Here is a 20384-nt window from a genome sequence, read left to right on the forward strand (position 1 = left end):
TCCCTTCCATCTGACCCTAGCTTATCAGTTTCATCAGGACTGGCTGCATCATCTTTCTCTGTGTCCTAGTGTCACCTCTCCAGGGGGAGGTGATCAAAGAGCCTGCAACTGAGTCCATGTCAGAGATAGCCCCTGCTCCCATTATTAGGGAACCCACATGGAGACTGAGCTGTCCATGGGCTACATCTGAGCAGAAGGTCTAGGTCCTCTCCATGCATGGCCCTTGATTGATTCATCAGTCTCTGAAGGACCCCCTGAGCCCAGATTTTTTGGCTCTGTTGGTCTCCTTATGAAGCTCCTGTCCCCTCCACTTCTTTCTATCTCCCCTTCTTTCATAAGATTCCCTGTACTCAACCCAAAATTTAGCTATGAGTCTCTGCATATGCTTCAATACCCTAATGGGTAGAGTCTTTCAGAGGTCCCCTGTGGAAGGCTCCTGTCCTGATCCCTGTCTTTTCCTACTTCCGATGTCTATCCTGCTTACCCTTCAGAATGAGGATTAAACCTCTTCTCTAGGGTCCTCCTTGTTGTTCAACTTCTTTAGATGTACAGATTTTAGTATGTTTATCCTATATTATATGTCTAATATACACTTATGAGTATATACCATGTGTGTCTTTCTGCTTTTGGGTTACCTCACTCAAAATGATTTTTTTTTCTAGTTCCATTCATTTGTCTGCAGATTTCATGATTTCCTTGTTTTTAATTGCTGAGTAGTATTGGAAATCAATCTGGTGCTTTCTCAGAAAATTAGGAATGGTGCTGCCTCAAGATCGAGCTATACCATTCCTGGGTATATATCCAAAAGATGCTCAAGTACACAACAAGAACATTTGCTCAACTATGTTCATAGCAGCTTTATTCATAAGAGCCAGACTCTAGAAACAACTTAGATATCCCTCAACTGAAGTATGGATACAGAAATTATGGTACATTTACACAATGGAATACTACTCAGCAATTAGAGACTGCTGCTTCTTATAAAGGAATAGGGACTCGGGCATGCACAGTGTCTCTGGGTGAGAAGGGTGTTCCTTTTGGACCTTACTGGAGGTGACTGAGGTTCTTACAGTCCTTTGTTGATCAGAACCATGCCTGGAGTTTCTACCACCAAAGCGAAAGCCCCTGAAACAGTCATGGATACTAGGACAGTTTTCTAGTATGACTGTGCGGCATTTGAGGAAGCCACAAGGGGAAAAAAAGAGTGAAGTTATCTTCTAGGTAATGTCAGGCCCTCCGGACTCAAAGAAAATTTACCCGCAGCATCCCTGGTCCTAAGAGCTTGGAACTTAGCCTGGACATACTGTCTGGTTCTTTAGCTTGCAGAAGGCCTAGCACGAGATTTCTGTGCCCCAAGATGATGTGTGCCAACTCCCCTAGTAAATCTGCTCTTGTGCCTTTCTGCACAAGATTTGAAGTTGCATTATATCCCACAAGCTCATGTGGGATGCTTTGTCCTCAGCTGCTAGTGGTTTTTCAGAGGTGATGAAGACTGAATAGTGAGTTATTGTTGAAGGAAGCAAGTCATTTAGAATGTATCTTCGAAGGCCATATTCTGCCTTTTCCACTCATGTCTTACTCTGTTTCCTGGCTCCATGATTTTAAATTCTCTGCTCCATCCTGCTCTGTTTTCCATAAAGACCTCACACCTATTAAACCATGAAACTGAAGTTGTTCATGCCAGGAATCCTGCCACAATGGCAAGAAAGCTCATGCTGTGTCCTTTCAGATCTGACTTTCAGAGGGTCCCAATAAAAGGTCTCACTTCTGTGTCGTAAGGATTGCCTTAGGTAATATGGTAAAACATTAAGGGTATATTTCACTTGTTAAATACTAAGTTTCATTAAGTAATAGCTATTGCATGAGCTTAATTACCAAGAATGAGGAAGTAAATTTAAAGACAACAATGACTTTTGTTTAGGATGATCTAGGTTGATATGGAAAAGGCGTCGGTGATACAAGTGGCTCATTAGAAACTACATTTTGCAATTTCAGAAATTCTTTTATTCTATTCTTTTATTTTTTATTACCATGAAAGGACATAAAAAGCAGATTGCACACTCAAGTAGCACAAATCATAGTGACAAGCAGCCACTCCAGCTGCCCACTGTGTCAACATCTGCAGACACCCTCCCCAGCTGCCATTCTGCAGGAAGAACTGAGTCTCAGAACAACCAGTGACACCTGTCACAGCGATGCTGATGTCGAAACAAAGCGTTATTCTGGCCCCTTTTCAAACAGGGAAGCCATGGGGGCATCTCCGTGTGCTTCCTTCATTGAGCTCCTTCTGTCTTCCAATCTCTTGTAGGATCTCATGTCAGTCTCTGGACAATGTCTTTCGTTTCTCTCCTTCCTCCCTTTGGGTCCCTAAAAGAGCATCAGAAAATGGTTAAAAAAAAAAAAAAATCACCAGCAGCTGGCCGTGTTCCACATTTGTCCCAACAGCTAGACAGAAAGCTCTGATTTGGTAGCAGATGTCCATGTCTTACTTTCTAGCATGTAAATGAACATCAACCCAATTTAATATATCAATAAAGGTTTTAGTCATAAAGAAAAGAGTTTTTACTACATTTTAATGTAAGAGCTGTCTGAACAATGCAGTGTTTAGGAAGGACATACAGCCAAATCATCATTCTCCCCTAGACTGGCTGGGAGGAGAGTGGTGGGACCATTTACAGTACTTCACTGATTTATTGAACATATACTGTAGTTCTAGGATCAGAATATACAGCATTAAATAGATCTACCTTCTAGTCACTCCACCTACATGGAGTGAAAGAAAGCATCAGTACCTAAAACTAAACAGAAATGAATAATAATAATTTTAAAAAGGGCTGATAGTACAATGATAACTCCAATAGTGTTATATGATAGGGAACTTTGGGAGAGGATTCTTCAATTTGGATGTTTGTAATGCCTTTTAGAGTACTTTTGGAGCAAAAACAATGACATCGATAACTGCCACATCTATGTATATTGATGTATTTATAAAATGATCCGTTAAACCCCTCTCCCCTTATTTGAACTAGAAAATTAAAAAGAGTTGAGTGCCTGTGGAACATATGCTATGATGAGTGGCAGTCATGTGACTGCCTCCGCCCTACTACTGCAAAGTTATGGAAGTGTCTGTTTCAAGTGGTGTCATCTTAGACACTCTACAGCATAAACGAATAAATTTGCTGTATTTCTAGCCAACGTGGTTCCTTCATTAAGGTCAGAAAGAAAGATGAGTACTGAAGCTGAGGTTAAAAAGAGAGAGAGAGAGAAAAAAAACCTGAACGTTAGTCCAGCTCTGGGAACGTTCTGACAAATGTGTTTCATTAGTTCAATCACTTATATTCATGTAATCAAAATTTATATTTAGCAGTCAAGAATGTCTCTAGCACTTAGTAGAGCAATATAAAAAGGAAAATTACAGTAATGATTTTCTCCAGATTAGCTTTTCTCCTACTGAAATTAGATTATCTGAAAAACACTCATCAATAATGAACTCACGGAGAGTAACTTCAAGCCCAGGATCAAGCCAGCCAATGTTTGGAGGAGGGATTCTTAAGGCCCCGCTCTTAGGTGATGAGCTATTGACAACTGATGGTTGCTAGAGAAGGAAGACTCAGTTCTCTTCAGGGATGTGGTCCCGGAAGGGATTGTTGCTGCAGAAGATGCACGTGCGTGCGTGTGTGTGTGTGTGTGTGTGTGCGCGCGCGCGAACACATATACATACATACATACATACATACACACACACACACACACACACACACAGAGAGAGAGAGAGAGGGAAGCAGCACTAAACAGACTCATTAACAAACAAATAAATAAAAACAGCTGGAGAGAAAGAGAACCCAGAAAAAATGAGAGGAAAAAGTGGTTGGGGATAGAGACTGTCTTGTAAGTGAGAGGGTAGATTTGAACAAAATGCATTCCATGCATGTATGAAATTCTCAACCAATAAAAATTCTTTAAAAATAAACCTAAAGCATAATAAGACTAATACTGGCTGATGATAATACAGCTTTATTGACATGTCATAATCATTGAGGATATCCTTTACTTGAATGGATTTTAGGGTGTTTGCATAATATATCAATAAATAGGTTGGAAAAACTATAAGAATGATATTTTTCCTTTTGTTTGAAAATCAAAATAGTCCAATTGAGTTTTAATATCAAAATAGAAACTTTGATAGAAAAATTTAGCCAGGCATGTTGACATATGCCTGAAATTCCCGTACTAAGGAGACTGAGGTAGGAGAATCAAGTGTTTGAGTCCAGTATAGGCTTTGTAACAAACTCCAGGACATCTGGACCTTCACTGCAAGACTCTATTTCAAAAAGGAAAGGAGAAAAGAGTAGGACAAACAGAAGGATGAGAAGGGGGAGGGGAGAGAAGGGGAGGAAGGAGAGGAGAGCAGAGGAGATGATAGGAGAAGAGAAGATAGTAGAGGGGAGAGGAGAGGAGGAGAGGGGAGAGAAGAGAAAGGGAGGGGAGGGAAGGAGAGGGAAAGGAGAAAGGGGAAAGGGGAGGGAAGGGAAAGGGAAAAGAGGAAAGGGAAGGCAAGGCAAGGAAGAGAGGAACTCATTATAATCTAACATTGCTGGTAACAAGCAGGCCACAGATGCAGCTTTTGGCTCTTTTTGCTCAGGTTTATAAAAAATATTACATCCAATGTTACTAAAATTTTGTCTTTAAACAGGAGATACTGCAGTTGACCTTCCCTAACCCTGAGCTCTTTGCCTGTGAATTCAAACAACAAATTAGCAAAAATACTCAGGGAGAATTTTTTGTACTGAAAATATACAGTTTTTCTTTGTATTCCCTAAACAATATATGTTGCAATAACTACCTCCATAGCTTGTACATTGTGTTAAGCATTAAAAGTGACCTAGAGATAGACTACATGGAAATGTGTGCATGTTATCAGGAAAGACTTGAGAATACTCCAATTTTAGTATCCTGGCATTTTTGAAAGAACCAATGGTTTAGAATCTCCCTTCCTCCCTTCATCTCTCCAAATCCCTCTCCCCCTTCCTCCCTCCTTATCTCCCTCCCTCCCTCCCTCCCTCCCTCCCTCCCTCCCTCCCTCCCTTCCTCTTCCTTTGAATGTGCAAATGTATAAATTTACTGATAAATTGCACCATTTAATATATATGTTTTAAAATTTATTGACAAATGCCGCATTTGATGTAGCTATCTTAACACTAGTATGTGGCTTACACAGCAGGAAAATATTAAAAAAAAAAAACATGCCTTGTAAAATTTTAATTTTGCATTGGTGCTTTACAATATACTCTATTTAGGGCTGATATGAAAATAGATATTTACTATTAAGTTATCATAAAAATACTGAGTGGTGTTTTTCAAGGCGCTTATCATAAGCTATGAATAAAGAAGTTAAACTTGGCACCCTAAAATCTGAAGAAAATGAGAGCTTTGGACTTCCTGCCCCATGGCTTAAATAATGACCCGTTCTGTCTGCCACATACCGCAGAGGGAGAGTGCTTGCTTCGAAGGCACAGGTGTTGCTCAAAGGATTCTGAAAATTCCTGCATTTTGGAATGAGCGCCTCTTGGTGGTTCCATTGGCTCCTTGAAAGGCCCATCCGCCGAGCATTTTCTGTGATACCGCATGGGAAAGTGGCTTTGGGATCTCTGGTCCTCATGTGAATGCCGTCTAGGGTGGCAGTCAGGTGATGTAACGCTGGGAAACGCAGGAAACTAGGAATATAGAATTTTTTAAATCTTAACTCATAAAGGGTACGTATACTAACACAGAGACAGGATACACATAAAATAACAAGTAAAGAAATCATATGTTTTAGGAGCAGCTTATCGTCTTTGTAAGAGCTTCCCCCTCCTTTGAGGCAGCAGAGTACTCCAGTCTACTGTCATTGCTTGCTACTCTCCCAGGAGGACAGTGAAGGCCTCCAAGCCTTGAGTAAAATTGCCAGAACAAATTTCAAAAAATTTAGTGGCATACATATGTTTCAGAAATAACGAAAAGATGGATATTTATGGATTCTCTTATAGAAAAATATTGGAGAAATTATGAGGAACAATTAATTTAACCTATATTAAAAATTACTAATATGAATCAAAAGTGTTTCTATGTAACTAGCTTCCTAGGCATAGGCCTGGAAGCTTCTAACCTCCATACAATCTAATCTTCTGCAAGCCCGGACCTTAAAAGCTTCAGCTTCCAGCCTGAAGGTTAACTTCTGCTAACCGAGGCCTAGAATGTTTTCATCATCTGAGACTTACTGCTGAATAAGCTCACCCTTTCTAGTTCTTTCTGGACTCTGGCTGGCTGGTTCAACTCAGCTGTTCTGGATCAAAACTCCTCTCCAAGCTGACTGATTCAATCTGGCTTATCTCTACTTCTCACTACATTGCTCTCCTTGGAAAAACTGTCTCTAAACTCCAGGAACTGAACTGCACAAACTCAACTACATTCAACTAAACAGCACCAAACAATACTGTATTCCCAAACTGTTTCCACCAACTCCCTGTCTTCTCTCTGTGATATTCTTAGGTCACTTCTCTCTCCTGTCTGTTCTCCTGAGAGTTGGGCATATCCTATCTCTGAGTCATTCTGTCAAATCATTCTCTGATTCATCACTTTGTCTGCCCCTCAATTAGACTTCATTGTTTGGGATTAAAGGTGTGTACTAAGGGTACACACTAAGGGTGTGTTTGTATTCTAGCCATATCACACAGGCCTAAGTCTTTGGATGAGACCCCTTGCCATATTACTGAATTAAATTTCCTCTACATGGGAAAAATGAGACAGCTGAATTTCCCATCCAAGCAGGCTAGTTTTAGTAGGCATGCTGATGAAGTAAGCCCTGATTTGATCCTTATGTAAAGACAGAGACCTTAAGTATCTTCACATTAACCAAAAAGCCATTTTCCTACTGTTTTGTCACCCTATCCCACCTCTTAAGAAAAAGAACTTGGAAATGATCTAGTTCCCACCCCCCTTTATTTCTCCTGTTTTCATTCTCTCTGTGAATTTAAAACCAATCTCAGCCCATCAGAACACCCGTTACGCTACTTAGAATACAGATACGAGCACAGTGATGGATCCACTAGCAACCTCTTCTCAATAAATGCATCAATTTGAATAATATTCATGCACCAAGTTACAGGAGATAAGGGAGCCAGGAAAGAGTACTGTAGTGTGTGGTTTCAGAATGTAAGAGGGGATGACACATTGAAGAAGACAAGAAGAGTTCTCTTGTTGCCCAGCTCTAAGCAATGCACAGCCTGTGGATGGGAGAAGGAACTAAGTCAGGGCCTTAGGCTAGAAACCCAGTATCAGACCCACTACAGTGAAATCCACTGCTGGGAGCCCAACAGCCCCTGAGTCCTGGACAATCCCTGACCCAGGATAGTGCCCACAGATTAAAGTTCTAGAACCATGTTGGACAGGCAGCCAAGGCAGCACTACCCCTCCCTTACCCTTGAGCAGCAGAGGGAGAAAACTGAACATTGTAGAGAAGGACATAAAAGTTGCCGTAAGGCTTTGTATTGTACTTCAGGGCCAGGGCTTGCTACAGTGATGCACCAGACAAAAAAACGAGGTTCTAGATTTAAGCCCAACTGTATAAACTAGGCCTCTAGGCATCCCCTTGCAGCTGGGAATCTCTATACACAGACAGGTCAGATCTATGATTCAGCTTATGTCCTTACCAGGCATGGGATGGGCATGTATCTGAGACTTCGGATCTTTGTAGAAACCAGGCTAAGATACCAAGTTCAGCATCAGTCTAGAAAGCCAAGGGACCCTATAGACAAAACTATCCACAACTTCAGACAGCACAACAGGGAGTAAGAGGTGTGACTTTGCCAAGGGTATGGATGGTGTGAAAACAGGACTGCCTTACAACTCAGTGACACACCTGTGACCCCCGTAATGAGGCCAATGCCACAATCAGAAACTCTTCAGCAGTCCCAATGCCAGAGAAAGAGATGTCAGCCAGCTGTCTCTGTCTGTGGCTGGTTACAACAGTTTGGAGCCACGAGTCTACCTCAGCAAATGGCAGTATATACCAGTGTGGCCCTTAGTCTTGCATGGGTGCTGCTTAACCCAATAGGTGTTAAGCTTGTACTGAGGGTGTGAGCTAACATTTTAGTACCGGTCATCACACAATTGCTCATTCCAGTTCTTCCAAAAGTCCAAACAGCATAATATAGAGAGAACACTTTCCACTTAGTGAATGTAAAGGGAGGCAAGAGCCAAGCTGTGGCATGAGAGCCTGAAGGTGGTCCTTCCACAGTAAGTTTTCCAGGAACTGGGCAGATTGCCACAGTGTTACCACAGGGCCAGGGACTATGGACAAACAAACCCTCTGTATCTACCTCGGGCAAGGGAGAGGCTGTGGGAACAGAACACCTTTTTAAAAGTGCCGCTTGAGTCATGCCATACAGCATACCAATTTAGGGTTTGGAACAAAACCGAACTTGGATTTCCCTCTAGTGTTGAAATATAATAACACACCAACAGCGAGGCTTTAAACAATTTACTGGAGCTATCTTGTGATAAAATAGCAGAAGTAACTCTAGGTTAGGAAAACAAGTAGACACAAATAAAACTAGATTATACAAGTACAAATAACCCTTTAGTGCACATACAGTATTACATATCAGTAGGAGCTGCCAGACAGAGATCCAAGATGGCACCCAGCATTCAACATATGGTGCCAGAAATTGACTACATTAGACTATGCAGTAACTCTTAATGGAAACCTCAAAGCAGCTGCTTCAGGAAATGCAATGAGCTTCAGGAAAACACAGAAAAACAAATTAAATACTCTAACAAAGAAATTTCACAGAAACATGGAAGCGGTTTTGAAAAAAGGGACTGGACTCTGCATGGGCCAGAAATCAAACCCAGGCCTCCTGTGTGGCAGAAGAGAATTCTACCACTGAACCATCCATGCTGTATGCTGTAGCAGTTTTAAAAACAAAACTAAAATATTTAGGGTAAATAATACATTAAGCAAAACTTAAAACACAATGAAAGGCATCAAGAGCAGAAGAGATCCAACAAAAGAAAGAATAAATGCAGGAAAAACAGGCTACTTAGAAGTGCAAAGAAGTTAAAAAGAAGGAAGAAAAAAGAAAGTGTGGTATCCAATGGGTACCATGAACAGAGAAAATATTCAGCTCAGCGGGTCTCTGGGGAAAACTTGTGACTATCAAAGGGAAAGCTTATCAGAGTTATAGGAGAAAACTCCCCAGACACCCTGGTCAAAAGTCATAGTCAGACTCCACTCAGTCAAATACACTGTAACTTATAGTCAGTTCCCCCAAACACACCACAGAGTTAAAACAAAATTTCCAAAGGTTAGACAGCTATAATAGAAGACTGTAAACTCAGAACAAGTACAGAGACAAATAGCACACAGGTGTATTCAACGCACCTTATTAATATCCTGACAGAAAAGTTGGATGGGGGGGAAGAGTGGCATGGCATTTTCACGGTACTAAGGAAAAATCAAACCCGCCCACCAAAAATACTGGGCCGAGCACAGCACTTCTTTAGAAGTGACTGAGAGATAGAGGGAATCCTAGATGAATGAAACCCGGGTCCATTCATTTTCCTGAATATCTCCTAAAAATTGTGAAGAATGAGTTCCCTAAACTGAAAAAGACACAAATGAGCAAGAAAGAAAAAACAAAAAACAAAAAAACAACCACAACAAAAAACACTAGATGCTAAGATTCACAGTTCAGACCAGTTGAGCATGCTCTGATACTCTAAACATGGTGTAAAACCCATCAGCATGTTTGGTGGGACAAAGAACTAACATAGTAAGAAATACATCAATAAGCTGAAAGGAGATTGCATACGGAGATGTGAAAGGGGCATCACAGGTGAAACTATGCATAAACAGAGTGAGTATGCAGAGGTCCTGCTTTAGAACATATTTCTATACTTGTTTCTTATCCTTACAAAGATGGCAATTGCTATCATTTCATATAACTAATAAATTTTGCTTTATGAATTGAATTGCTGCTGAATTCTAGAACTGAAAATGAAGTCAAAATCTTCACATTCTTATAATTTTGTTCTTAAATAGGTCCCATCATAATGGGTCCCAAGTGTCCTTCAGTGTTCCCATATTCAGTGGGTGGCAGTACCTTTCACTTGGTTTCAGGACACGGAGAGACTGCCCTCAGTACCCAGATGTGCAGTCAGCAGATTCCCTTTCTCAAGTGTGTCTCAAGAGCAATCATTTCTTTAGTCCAAGTCATCATTATCATTCGTTGTTAGCTTAAGGCATTGATCACCCACTGCACACTCCTTCCACATTTTGTTTTCCTTTTCCTAAAGCAAATAAGATAGCTAGAACAACAACAAACTCAAATCTGTCCTCGTTTCATTTTGTACCATCTCAGCTGAGTGACCTGGCCTTGATGGTCTTTGGTGAGTGCTCCAGCTCTCCTTGCATGCCCAGGATAGTACCATGGAGGGAGTCCTCCCTACAGTGCTCTCATCCACCATCATCACTCATCACTTCCCTAAAGGCTGTGAAAATCACTGATAAAAGCAGGATATGATGGTTCACACCTTTAATCCCAGAACTTGGAAGGCGCAGCATGTGGATGTCTGTGAATTCCAGGCCAGGCAAGAGTTGCATATTGAGGCCCCTTCCTCAGTGAAACAAAGAGGTCAACAAGGATGCCCTCTATCATGCCAAACCCTGACAAAATTCAGCAAGCAAAGCAGGAGAGAGATGCATTCATTCTCTGCCTACCTGACAGATTGTCTCAGGGCTTTTTTTCACAAAACAACCAAAGGTACAAAAACCACCAGAAAGTCCCGTGTATAAAGGATGGGATTTTCACACTTCTTACACAAATCCATATTTGTGTAGAGTTTACACTTCTTCACAATTGTAACAACTCTGACAAGATACTTTCCAACAATGGCACTCCCACCAAGTAGATGGTGACGCCTCCTTTGTGTCTTCAAAAATAAAGACCTTTGTACATAACCAGGCCATGCAAATTTCTCCATTTTTGTCAATAAAAGCTTTAGTGATTCTTTCCCTCATCACTTGTACCTGAGACTTGCCAGAGTAAGGATCCCACACTGTAATTAGATGATTCATTGCTGACTGTAGAATTCCATTGTGCTGTTGTCTGTTTTTCACCCATTGTTTCAACTTTGACTTGGGTAATTATTTTCACTCTCTGAAGAAACATAAAGCCTTTTTAGCCACGATGATAGCTAGCATCAAGTCTCGAGCAGATGCTGTCCTAGGTCCCTTCCCTCCCTTTTGTGATGCTACACAACTCTAACCAGTGATCTGGCTAAAAGTGCCCAGTGTGTCTCTTCTCCGTTAGGCTGTTTGCTTTATCACATCAAGGGCTATGGTGTAGTACCTGGCCCCTTGACTTGTTCATGTCGTGATTAAGATGTATACTGAATGGATGGATGCATAAAGAAATGAGAGAGCCAGAGTTCCAGGAGTTTGCTGTAGGACTGTGTCTCCTAAGAAAGTCAGAAGCTATACCTATAAAGTCTCACCAGTATAGCTGCCTAAATATGAGAAAACAAGAGCAACACTGATAGACATGCAAATGTGGACAGAGAAAGACCCTACACAAGAATTACAGGCAATTAAAGAATGCTGAGAACACAGGAAAAAATGGTCATTTTTAGGGATGAGCACAACAATTCGTTATCTGCTACCAAATGTCTAAAATAGACATAAAAGTAACATTAAAAAGACTGAGAAAATTGGAAAGTTGTACCTATATATTTAGGAATATATATAAATACCTATACATAAGTACAACTTGCCAATTTTATATATATGCTACTTTTATATATTATATAATATGTATATTGTATTATATTACATATGTTTATATAATGTGTATCAGCAATTAATGACAAAAAGGTAATTAATTTGAAGAGAACAAGAAAGGGTATGTAAGAGGATTTATAGGGAGGAAAGGGAAGGGGTAAATGATATAATTATATTATAATCTCAAAAATAAAAGTGATATTTTAAAATAAAAGAAAATAAAACATCTAATGACGGAAATTTTGTGGTATTCAACAAGATTGTATAAAATGGTCAAAGATAGCATAAAATAACAATTATACCCTTCAGGTTAGTCTTAAAAAACATATTTAAACAATACCAACACTGGTAAGAACACGGGAACCAGAATCTTGTAGATAGGATTATAAATGTGTAGAGCATTCCTTGAAAACCTTGGAATCTAGTGTCAAGAAACTTGAAATATGCCGTGCTTAGACCTAGCCATTGGGCATTGTTACAGTGTGAGTTGTGTTCTTCCAAAGCTCATCTCCTGAAGCTCCCAGGAGCTCAGAATGTGACTGCATTTAATAATAGGGCCTTTACAGAAGCAATTCACTTAATGAGGCCTTTAGAATGATCCTGAAGGGATTCTAGACCACCCGAGCGTGGCGAATATGACTCTGGCAGACCTTGCCCTTTCCTGCATTTTCTCTGCTTTGAAACAAACAAACAAACAAAAACATTAGATCACATTCCTAAAGCTAGCCCCCAAGGTCCATTCTTTTATTTGGCCATTTCCTTCTCCTAGAGCTGACTGTCAATGCCCATCTATCAAAGTATTGAACCCCAACAATCAAAACTCCCCTTTTGGCCTCCTGATTTAACATGTCTAATCAAAATTACCTAACTCAACCTAACATGGAGTTTCACAGTTTTCTTTTATAGACTTCCATTTGCCTGTGGGCCATGTTTGTCTCCTCTGTATCTAGAGACAGTCCTTTGCTGCCCCTCCAGACAAATATCTCTTCCCCATATCCCTTCTTCTTTTCCCCCTTTTCTCTCCTCCCCTCTCTCCTGTCTTATCTCCTGTCTTTGTCTCTTATTCCCTGCCCTTTGTTCTTCTGGGGACAAATAAATCTCCTCTGTGCTGAGAACTTGGTCTTGGGGTATCTAGAGCCAACTCTGAGATCCCTATAGATCTGATTTTACTGGTTTCTTTGAAGAGGAAGAAGTTTGGGTGCACAGAAAAATATCAGGAACTTGCTCACCATAGAGAAACTTTGTAAAGAACCAATAAAGATGCACCACTGAGATCAAATCAGAGGCTTCCTAGGCTCCAGCACACCAAGAAAATGAATTTCTGTTGTCTAAGCCACCCAGTTTGCACAATTAACAAGCAACTCATCTATCTGGAATCTTATTCTCTGTGGTGGTTTGAATAGGTATGACCTCCATGGACTCATGTGTTTGAATGCCTGGCCCATAGTTAGTACCAATATTAGGAGGTATGGCCTTGTTGGAGGAAATGTGTCACTGAGGAGGTAGGCTTTGAGGTCTCCTATGCTTAAGCTACCGCGAGTATAAAACATAGTATCCTTCTGCTGTCTTTGGATCAATGTAGAACTCTCAGCCCCTTCTCCAGCTACGTGCCACAATGCTATCATGCCACAATGTTTCCTGCCAAGATGATAGGAACTAAGCCTCTGAAACTGCAAGCCAGCCCCAATGAAATGTTTTCTTTTATAGGAGTTGGCATGGTCTTGGTGTCTCTTCACAGCAATGGAAACCCTTGCTAAAGCACTCTCAATCAGAAATACACACACACAAACACACACAACCAAACAACCAACCAAACAAGCAAAAAACCCAGAATTTTAAAGCTGCTGAAATCCCTGAGGTAACTCTGTTAGTCTGTTTGCTGTGGGCCAGACATGGTACTTGGTGCTGTGGAACAGGTGGAGCACGGGTAGGTTCAGTATTAGCCTCTTCCATCAAGGTGTGCCTAAGAGACAGTCATTGTACAAGCAGGGCACATGACTCCCTTCTATCTGAATGCCATAAAATTTGACTTTATAGCATCATCTTCAGAGTTTATGCTTGGGAATCTCATGATCAAGTTACCAAAACAAAAAAGTGGAAAATAAATGTCTCCACGTTTTAAGCAAATTTACAATTTTGTGTTGGGTGGCATTCATGATTGTACTCAGCTGCATTTTCAGGCCAGAACATGCAGGGGAAAAGAACAAGATACAAATACGGCTACATGGAGCAAGAATAAGATCAACTGTTTGTATTTACACTGTGCTGGGAACCTGGATGGGGGGAGTTAGGGAGACTTCTGTGAATGTAGATGACTGAATTATCTAAAGAAACTGAGTGGGGAGCACAGACCTGAGGATGAGCCCCACACTTGGGTAAGGGCTTACTGGTGGTCTAGAGGGTAAAGAGGCACTAAGAAGAGAAAGAAAATTGGGGTGAAGGTATAATGGGATTCCAGCAGGGTCATGGTGCTGGTTGGCAGTGGTAATGCAGCCTAAACCACTTAACGTTTGCTGGGTGATGTGGGGCTATTTTCTTTCTTCTTTTAGTATTCTAGCAGTTTTCTCCAGCAATGTTTTATGATCTCTAATAACAGTAAGTATGTATTTGGTACCTGGTGCTGTATTGAGCATTTGTGTACATTACTCACTGAAACATCTGTGAGGGATGTACTATGACCACCAGTCCCATTTATGGGACTCTGAGCAAAGACATCAAGGACCTTGTTTAGAGCCATGCTGCCCGTGGAAGCAGAAAGCAGCACCAAGAGCCCCTTCCAAACCTGTCACCCTCTTTCCTGTGTAGCAGCTCCCTACCATAGCATCCCAGAGAGGAAAGGCACTATGCTAAAAGCTGCCCTATAGTCCTTCACTCCCCTGAATTACAGAATGGCTATGTATTCAAACTGAATACAAATGTAATGTAAAATGTGAGAAGCCTTTCGCCGCCAATCATAAAATGTTGCAGTAGCTCTTCTTTCTATCTTGGAGAAATACCTTTGGGGTCCAGTTCTAATTTACCTCTTTCGTGAACAACTACAGGAGAACCACTGCAGAAATGAATATATAACCACCCTTAGGATCACTATAGACAAAGATTAAAACTTGGAAAACTTACTACTTTAATTTGTAAATATGTCAAAAGATAAAATTAAAAAAAATAGGATGTGAAGAAAGAAAAAGAGAACATGCTGACTGTAGATGGATATAAACATGTTTGTTCCCCTCAAATGACACGATATCTATTCTGGAGCATGAAGGAAACTTAAGATTCTTCAGGGGTCAGAGCACTCAGTTTCTTCTCCAAGTGATGTTTCAAGTGGTTCAAGCCCCGCGTCCTCTCACATGGGGCTCAGAAGATGCAGAACAAGGTTACAAGAATCGTAGTAAGCCGTGAAAATGAATAGATAACTGAATCCATTATGCTATTAGAAACACATTCATACAATGTACAGAATAAGTGGTTGACAAGGAAAACTGGTTTACTTCTGTTTTGCACACCTGGGATGATGGAAAGAGAAGGCAGAATGCTTCCTAACAGGCTTCATCTTACCTTCCCCCCTACCTAGGACGATAGGATAAAGCCAGATTCCTCAAAGCCTTTAAACCAGCAATCGCAGATTGAATCTGAACAAAAAGCCATCTTCTCTGAGAAGGACTGATGCCCTCCCCCCCATTATACCTTTTTTTTTTCTGTCAGTTTATACTTTGTACTAGACTAAAAGTTCTATAAGGGTTTTTGGCCATGTGTGCCTGATTTTAGGTCATAATCTCCATGTTTGGCAAATTACCCATGACAAAATATGTATTTAATAAATATTTTGAATGAATTAATTATCTATTACTGTGTTGTTGCATTATAAGGCTGGTAAAGATGTATTAGAAAGAAGGAGAAATCTCTTCCTTTACTAATAGTGAATCTAGATTATTTAGATTTGGAGCAGGAAAGAGCTTCAATTAGAGCAATGAGAAAGAAAAGATAAGAATGAGAGAATTGCATTCCCTTATTAATCATTTTCATTGATATTAAAACAAAACACAAAAACTAAAAACCAATGTTGTCCAGCACTTGACAGTGAGGCCCTATTGCTCATGACACCACAATCATAGTCATATGAGTCATAGAACACGAAGATATCAAGCTGTTCCTTACCTGGAAGCTATATCATTACCAGCTAGTTTCCACAGTGCTGGAAAGGATGCTTACTAAAGAAGACAGTAATCATTAATCTATCCAGGTGTGGAGCCTGTGAGCTGCAATAACTCCTGACCTGGCATGTCCACGGGTACAATAGTGGAATGAATGTCACAGGGTAAGAGGCCACTTTCTGATTGGACTGAAGACCCAGATCAACATGATGAAACCCATGCCTGGCACCATTATCCGGACAAGAACTTATTGCTAGACTGACCATAGGCCCTAGGAGAGAACCTCGCACTATTAGTCACTAACTCCTATCGTTATATCCCTATACTAATCCACCTCTCAGCCTTCATCAGAGAAGCTTCTCATTTCACTAGGTGATAATCAACACAGAGACCCACAACTGGCCAAAGTGCAGAAAACAATCGACTTCAGAATGCCAAGCCCGAAATAGAACATATACACCACACCTCCCCATCCAAAAGCTCAGGAGTCCTCGTGACAGAGGAGAGAGAAATAATATAGAGGTTATATTAACACCAGCTTGAGGTGGTGTATGGCTACAAAGAAAGAGTGTCTTCTGCTCACAGTAGGGAAACTGCACATGTGAACACAGTGCAGTTATGACAACACATAATTATATGACAACACGCAGAAACCTGTAAAAAGCTCAAGATAAACCCAACCCCAGGATAAAGAGGGGAAGTGGCCATAAGGCTCCACTCTTAGTTGAGCACTGGCAATTCTTAGCTGCTGGAGGAGGAAAGGTTAGTTTCCCCTGAAAGTGTAGCCTCTGCTAGGCTGACCAAGTTGCAGTGGAAAGCCACACATCCAAGCACATGTGAGCAGCACAAGCTGCAGCTTGGTCTTGATGGGGGGAAAAGAGACACAAGTGTGGGCAGATCTGGAAAGAAAGGAAAATATGATCAAAACATGTTGTGTGAAATTCTCCGAGAACTGATTTAGAAATAAAACCGAAAACAATATTGCTCCAAAATAAGGAAGATTCTAGCCCGTTCTGATAATAAAATGCATATTTGATTCACAAATCTATAGTGTTCTTTATTTAAACAATGGAGAATCAGACTGCTTGCTTTCTATGACTGTGTGTCCTCTGATCAGTTCCTGCATCCACTTCTCCATCACCCAGATTTTCAATTTTAATCCACATTTTGTCTCTTTAAGTAAATACAAGTGCGTTGATCTGTTAGTTATAAGATGGATTATTTACCTGGAGACTAGCCAGGTTAAACTAAGAAAATGTTCAAATTAAAAACAAGCAGAAAATATTCTATATGTTTACCATTGAGGAACACTATTCCTCAATAGTAATAAATCTATAGTTCCCCAATAGTTTAAGGTAAGAAAAAAAAATACTGGAAGCTATGCATGAATTTTCTAAACAGAGTAGATTATATGTTTAAAAGTATTTTTAAAAAATACTGTTTATTCGGGAAACTATATTTTGTAAAGCAAGTTTTTTTCCTTTATTTTCACATTCCTATGACACTAGGAAGCCACCACAATGGATAGCAAATCACAAGTTTTCTCTTATTAGCTTTGCCTGGAAGCTTTAAGCTAATTGTACTCTTGGTTCACAGATTCTGAAAATCTCATCAGGTCTGAAACATTTTATTGTGTTGAGATTAGCTGAGAGCACACCATGCAGGCATGTTTTTTAAAAACAGGAAAATGGAACCTTGGAGCTGGGTCTCATAGAGGGCATCCAGTCCAACCTCATTTTTCATCCGAAGTAATGGAATGAGGTTCTTTTGGTTGCCATTGCCATTTGGTACCCACCCACCCCCTCTGCCTTTGAACATCCATGTGGTGAAGGGCTTAGTTTGAAATATTTATGTCTCAGACACATCTCATCCCTCGAGCTATTGACCAGTGGCATTAAAAGTAGTTTCCTCAAACACTTTAAAATCCTTGCGCATCTGGGACCCTCGAACTGACCTTGGCTAGGTTTACCCACAAGCTTACTTGGTTCTGGGGTTGGCAAAGAAGGGGTTTTGATAAGCTGCTTCTACTAGCTGGAGTTCAAAGTGACTTATGAAAATGAAATGCTATTATTATTGCTCTGTTCCTGTGGAGTAGGTGATGATGTGTGCGGACCCTTCCAGCGCTGCAGCTGAAGAAGGGAATGCGCTGGTGTCTGCAGGAGAGCCCTCATCTGGCCCAGGCTGCCCACCCCCACCTAGGTGCTTCCCTCTGGCATTGTGCACCCTGTCTCTGGCTGCTGGGAAGGTACTGAGGGCTGTTCCATCTCCAACCCTAAAAGCAATGGCAACCAAAAGAAAAAGGTGTATCATACTTATAAAAGGCAGTGATTTGCTATGTGGAATCTCCAGCTCCTTAAAGGCCATCATATACATGAGCTAATATCACTATTGCAAAAAGACAACTAGAAATCGTACTTTGACCCATAACACTTACACAGAACAACTACTAATTCCTTTCCTTTGGCCCAAATACTATCACTCAGTAGTATGATTTTTGATTCATCAAGAACTATAAACAGTTGTTCAAAATATCTTAGGTTACTGAAAATGAAGAAACCATTACTTAAAACATTAAAAACCAGACCTCTTAGGGAAAATCAAAACAGATAAAAAGATTTTTATAAGAATGGACAAAGGTTTGGAAATATTAATTTAAGCCAAAGAACTCCTCAAATATTCTCTAAGAAACCCTCCCCCAACTCCCCCCTTCCTCCCAGCCACTCCTGCTTTCCCTGACTTTATAACTCACTGGGCAGGGCAGAGAAGCCTTCCTGTAGCTTGCTTCTTGTGGTCGGTGGTGGTCCCGGAGTCCTCGCTCATCCTTGTCTTTCCAGTTGTGACCCCAAAAGCTGCTCATCCATTTGGCAAAAGACACATCATCATCATCATCATCTCTGTGCTCCATGGAAATGTGACTCACAATATTAAAGGCCTGCCCCTGAAACTGGCAGAAATATGACCCAAGATTTTATGAAATCCACCCAGAACACTAAACAAAACTGGTGTTTGAAATGGTCTCTGATAATGGCATCCTTAAAAAAGAAAAATTTACCAAACAACGACTTCATCATCAGGCAGCCTGGAGCAATGTCTATTTATAAACTGTGCAGCCCACACTCCCCTCCCCCTTGTCTCTTTAAATTGAGAGGCTTTTTAATCCTCCTGTTTCCAGGGCTGTGCCTTGCAGCCTAAGGGTAGGCAGCACAGTCCACTGCATGGTTTTTGCTGAGCCTTTCTGCCAGAGGCATGCGGTGGCATCTCCAGCTGTCAATGGTGATGAAGCGTGACCCTCACAATATGCTTGTCAGCTCCAGGCTGGCTCTGAAATAGGTCCACATCCAAGAGGCAGACAACTGCAGCTCACCACCTTGGCATGTCAGATATAAGGCTAGATGCTTTTCTAATAAATAAAAATGACATAAAATCTGACTCCAGGTCAAATTGGATACTTTTTAAATCTATGTATTACCTGTATACGCATAGATATGGGTGGTTATACATATAAAATATACAAATCTTCAGTTTACAACTTAATAAAATTGTATGTATGTATACTGCTATGCTACCACTGTAACTGGCTAATTACTGAACATTTTCAGTATCCAAGAAAGCTCCTTCTAACCCCTTCCAATCTATAATACTTTGAAAGGGTTACTACATCTGGCTTCTGTTCATAAAGCTTTCACATATTTATAATCCCCTAGTCTTCCTATTTTTTCTAAAAATGGTACATTTACAGAAATCTTACTGTGCAATATATATAAATACAAATATTTTAGAAATGTAATTTTCATTATAAGAATGCTGTAACTGAGAGCCATACATCACACTTTGTATGTAAAGAAATTGAGTTTCACACTGAACATCATTAGTCCAAATTTGAGCTACTGCTAAGCATCATGGCCAAGTTTAACCCATGAGCCTTTTTATCATCCTGCTGATATTCTAAGAGATTTGAGAAAATGTTGCAACTTCAGAGAAAGGGATTCCTAGTTAGCTGCCACATGGAAGTCCTTCTTGAATCCTGAAAAGAAGATGGGCTTGAAAGATATGCCAATATTCCTAGAGCTTTTTTTTTTTTTTATGTGATTTTGGGATGGATCTTTCTTTGATTCTTCCTAAGGTAAATGCTCTATAGTCATTACCTGAAAGTGAAATGTTGCCCCCCAGAAAATGAGGTAGGCTCACAAGTCTTAGGAAGTCAACAAAACGTACAAGGCTCAAGAAGTACATGGGACTTACAAGGCTCAGGAAGCCCCTCAAAGTCATAAGATTTTCAAAGTCTTTGCAGAAGTTGATAAATCAGAAAATTACCATTACTAGGAAGAGCAGTCTCTGGCTGGAAATCTGCCTGTGAATATTGCAGGGAGCTCCATGGATGAAACTTTCATGAGTCATCATCCATGCTGGGCTTTTCA

At 40.6% G+C, this 20384-nt stretch overlaps 1 protein-coding gene across 2 annotated transcripts; it reads right to left on the reverse strand.

Annotated features, from left to right (window-relative positions):
* Positions 1 to 2021: 2021 nt before the first annotated feature.
* Positions 2022 to 19217, reverse strand: Lnp1 (leukemia NUP98 fusion partner 1). Of its 2 annotated transcripts, XM_021663551.2 has the most exons (4): positions 19019 to 19217; positions 18716 to 18910; positions 5484 to 5714; positions 2022 to 2367 (listed from the first exon to the last, which is right to left on the reverse strand). In XM_021663551.2, exons 2-4 carry the CDS (start codon positions 18869 to 18871, stop codon positions 2218 to 2220), a joined length of 537 nt encoding a protein of 178 aa, XP_021519226.1. In that variant the 5' UTR covers positions 18872 to 18910; positions 19019 to 19217; the 3' UTR covers positions 2022 to 2217. The 2 variants fall into 2 exon arrangements, with proteins under 2 accessions (XP_021519226.1, XP_021519225.1); XM_021663550.2 differs by lacking the exon at positions 19019 to 19217 and having other exon boundaries at positions 2024 to 2367; positions 18716 to 19012.
* Between the last annotated feature and the right edge of the window lie 1167 nt (positions 19218 to 20384).

This window comes from Meriones unguiculatus, chromosome 17 (genome assembly GCF_030254825.1).
Source record: "Meriones unguiculatus strain TT.TT164.6M chromosome 17, Bangor_MerUng_6.1, whole genome shotgun sequence".
In the NCBI taxonomy this organism is placed as follows: Eukaryota; Metazoa; Chordata; class Mammalia; order Rodentia; family Muridae; genus Meriones; species Meriones unguiculatus.

Coding starts and splice junctions, on each gene's coding strand:
- Lnp1 (XM_021663551.2), bottom strand. CDS start 18,871: ATGGAGCACAGAGATGATGATGATGATGATGTGTCTTTTGCCAAATGG. Junction 5,715..18,715: donor AGGCTTCTCTGCCCTGCCCA/GTGAGTTATAAA, acceptor CTATATTCCTAG/TTTCCTGCGTTTCCCAGCGT. Junction 2,368..5,483: donor GCAAGCACTCTCCCTCTGCG/GTATGTGGCAGA, acceptor ATGCTCTTTTAG/GGACCCAAAGGGAGGAAGGA.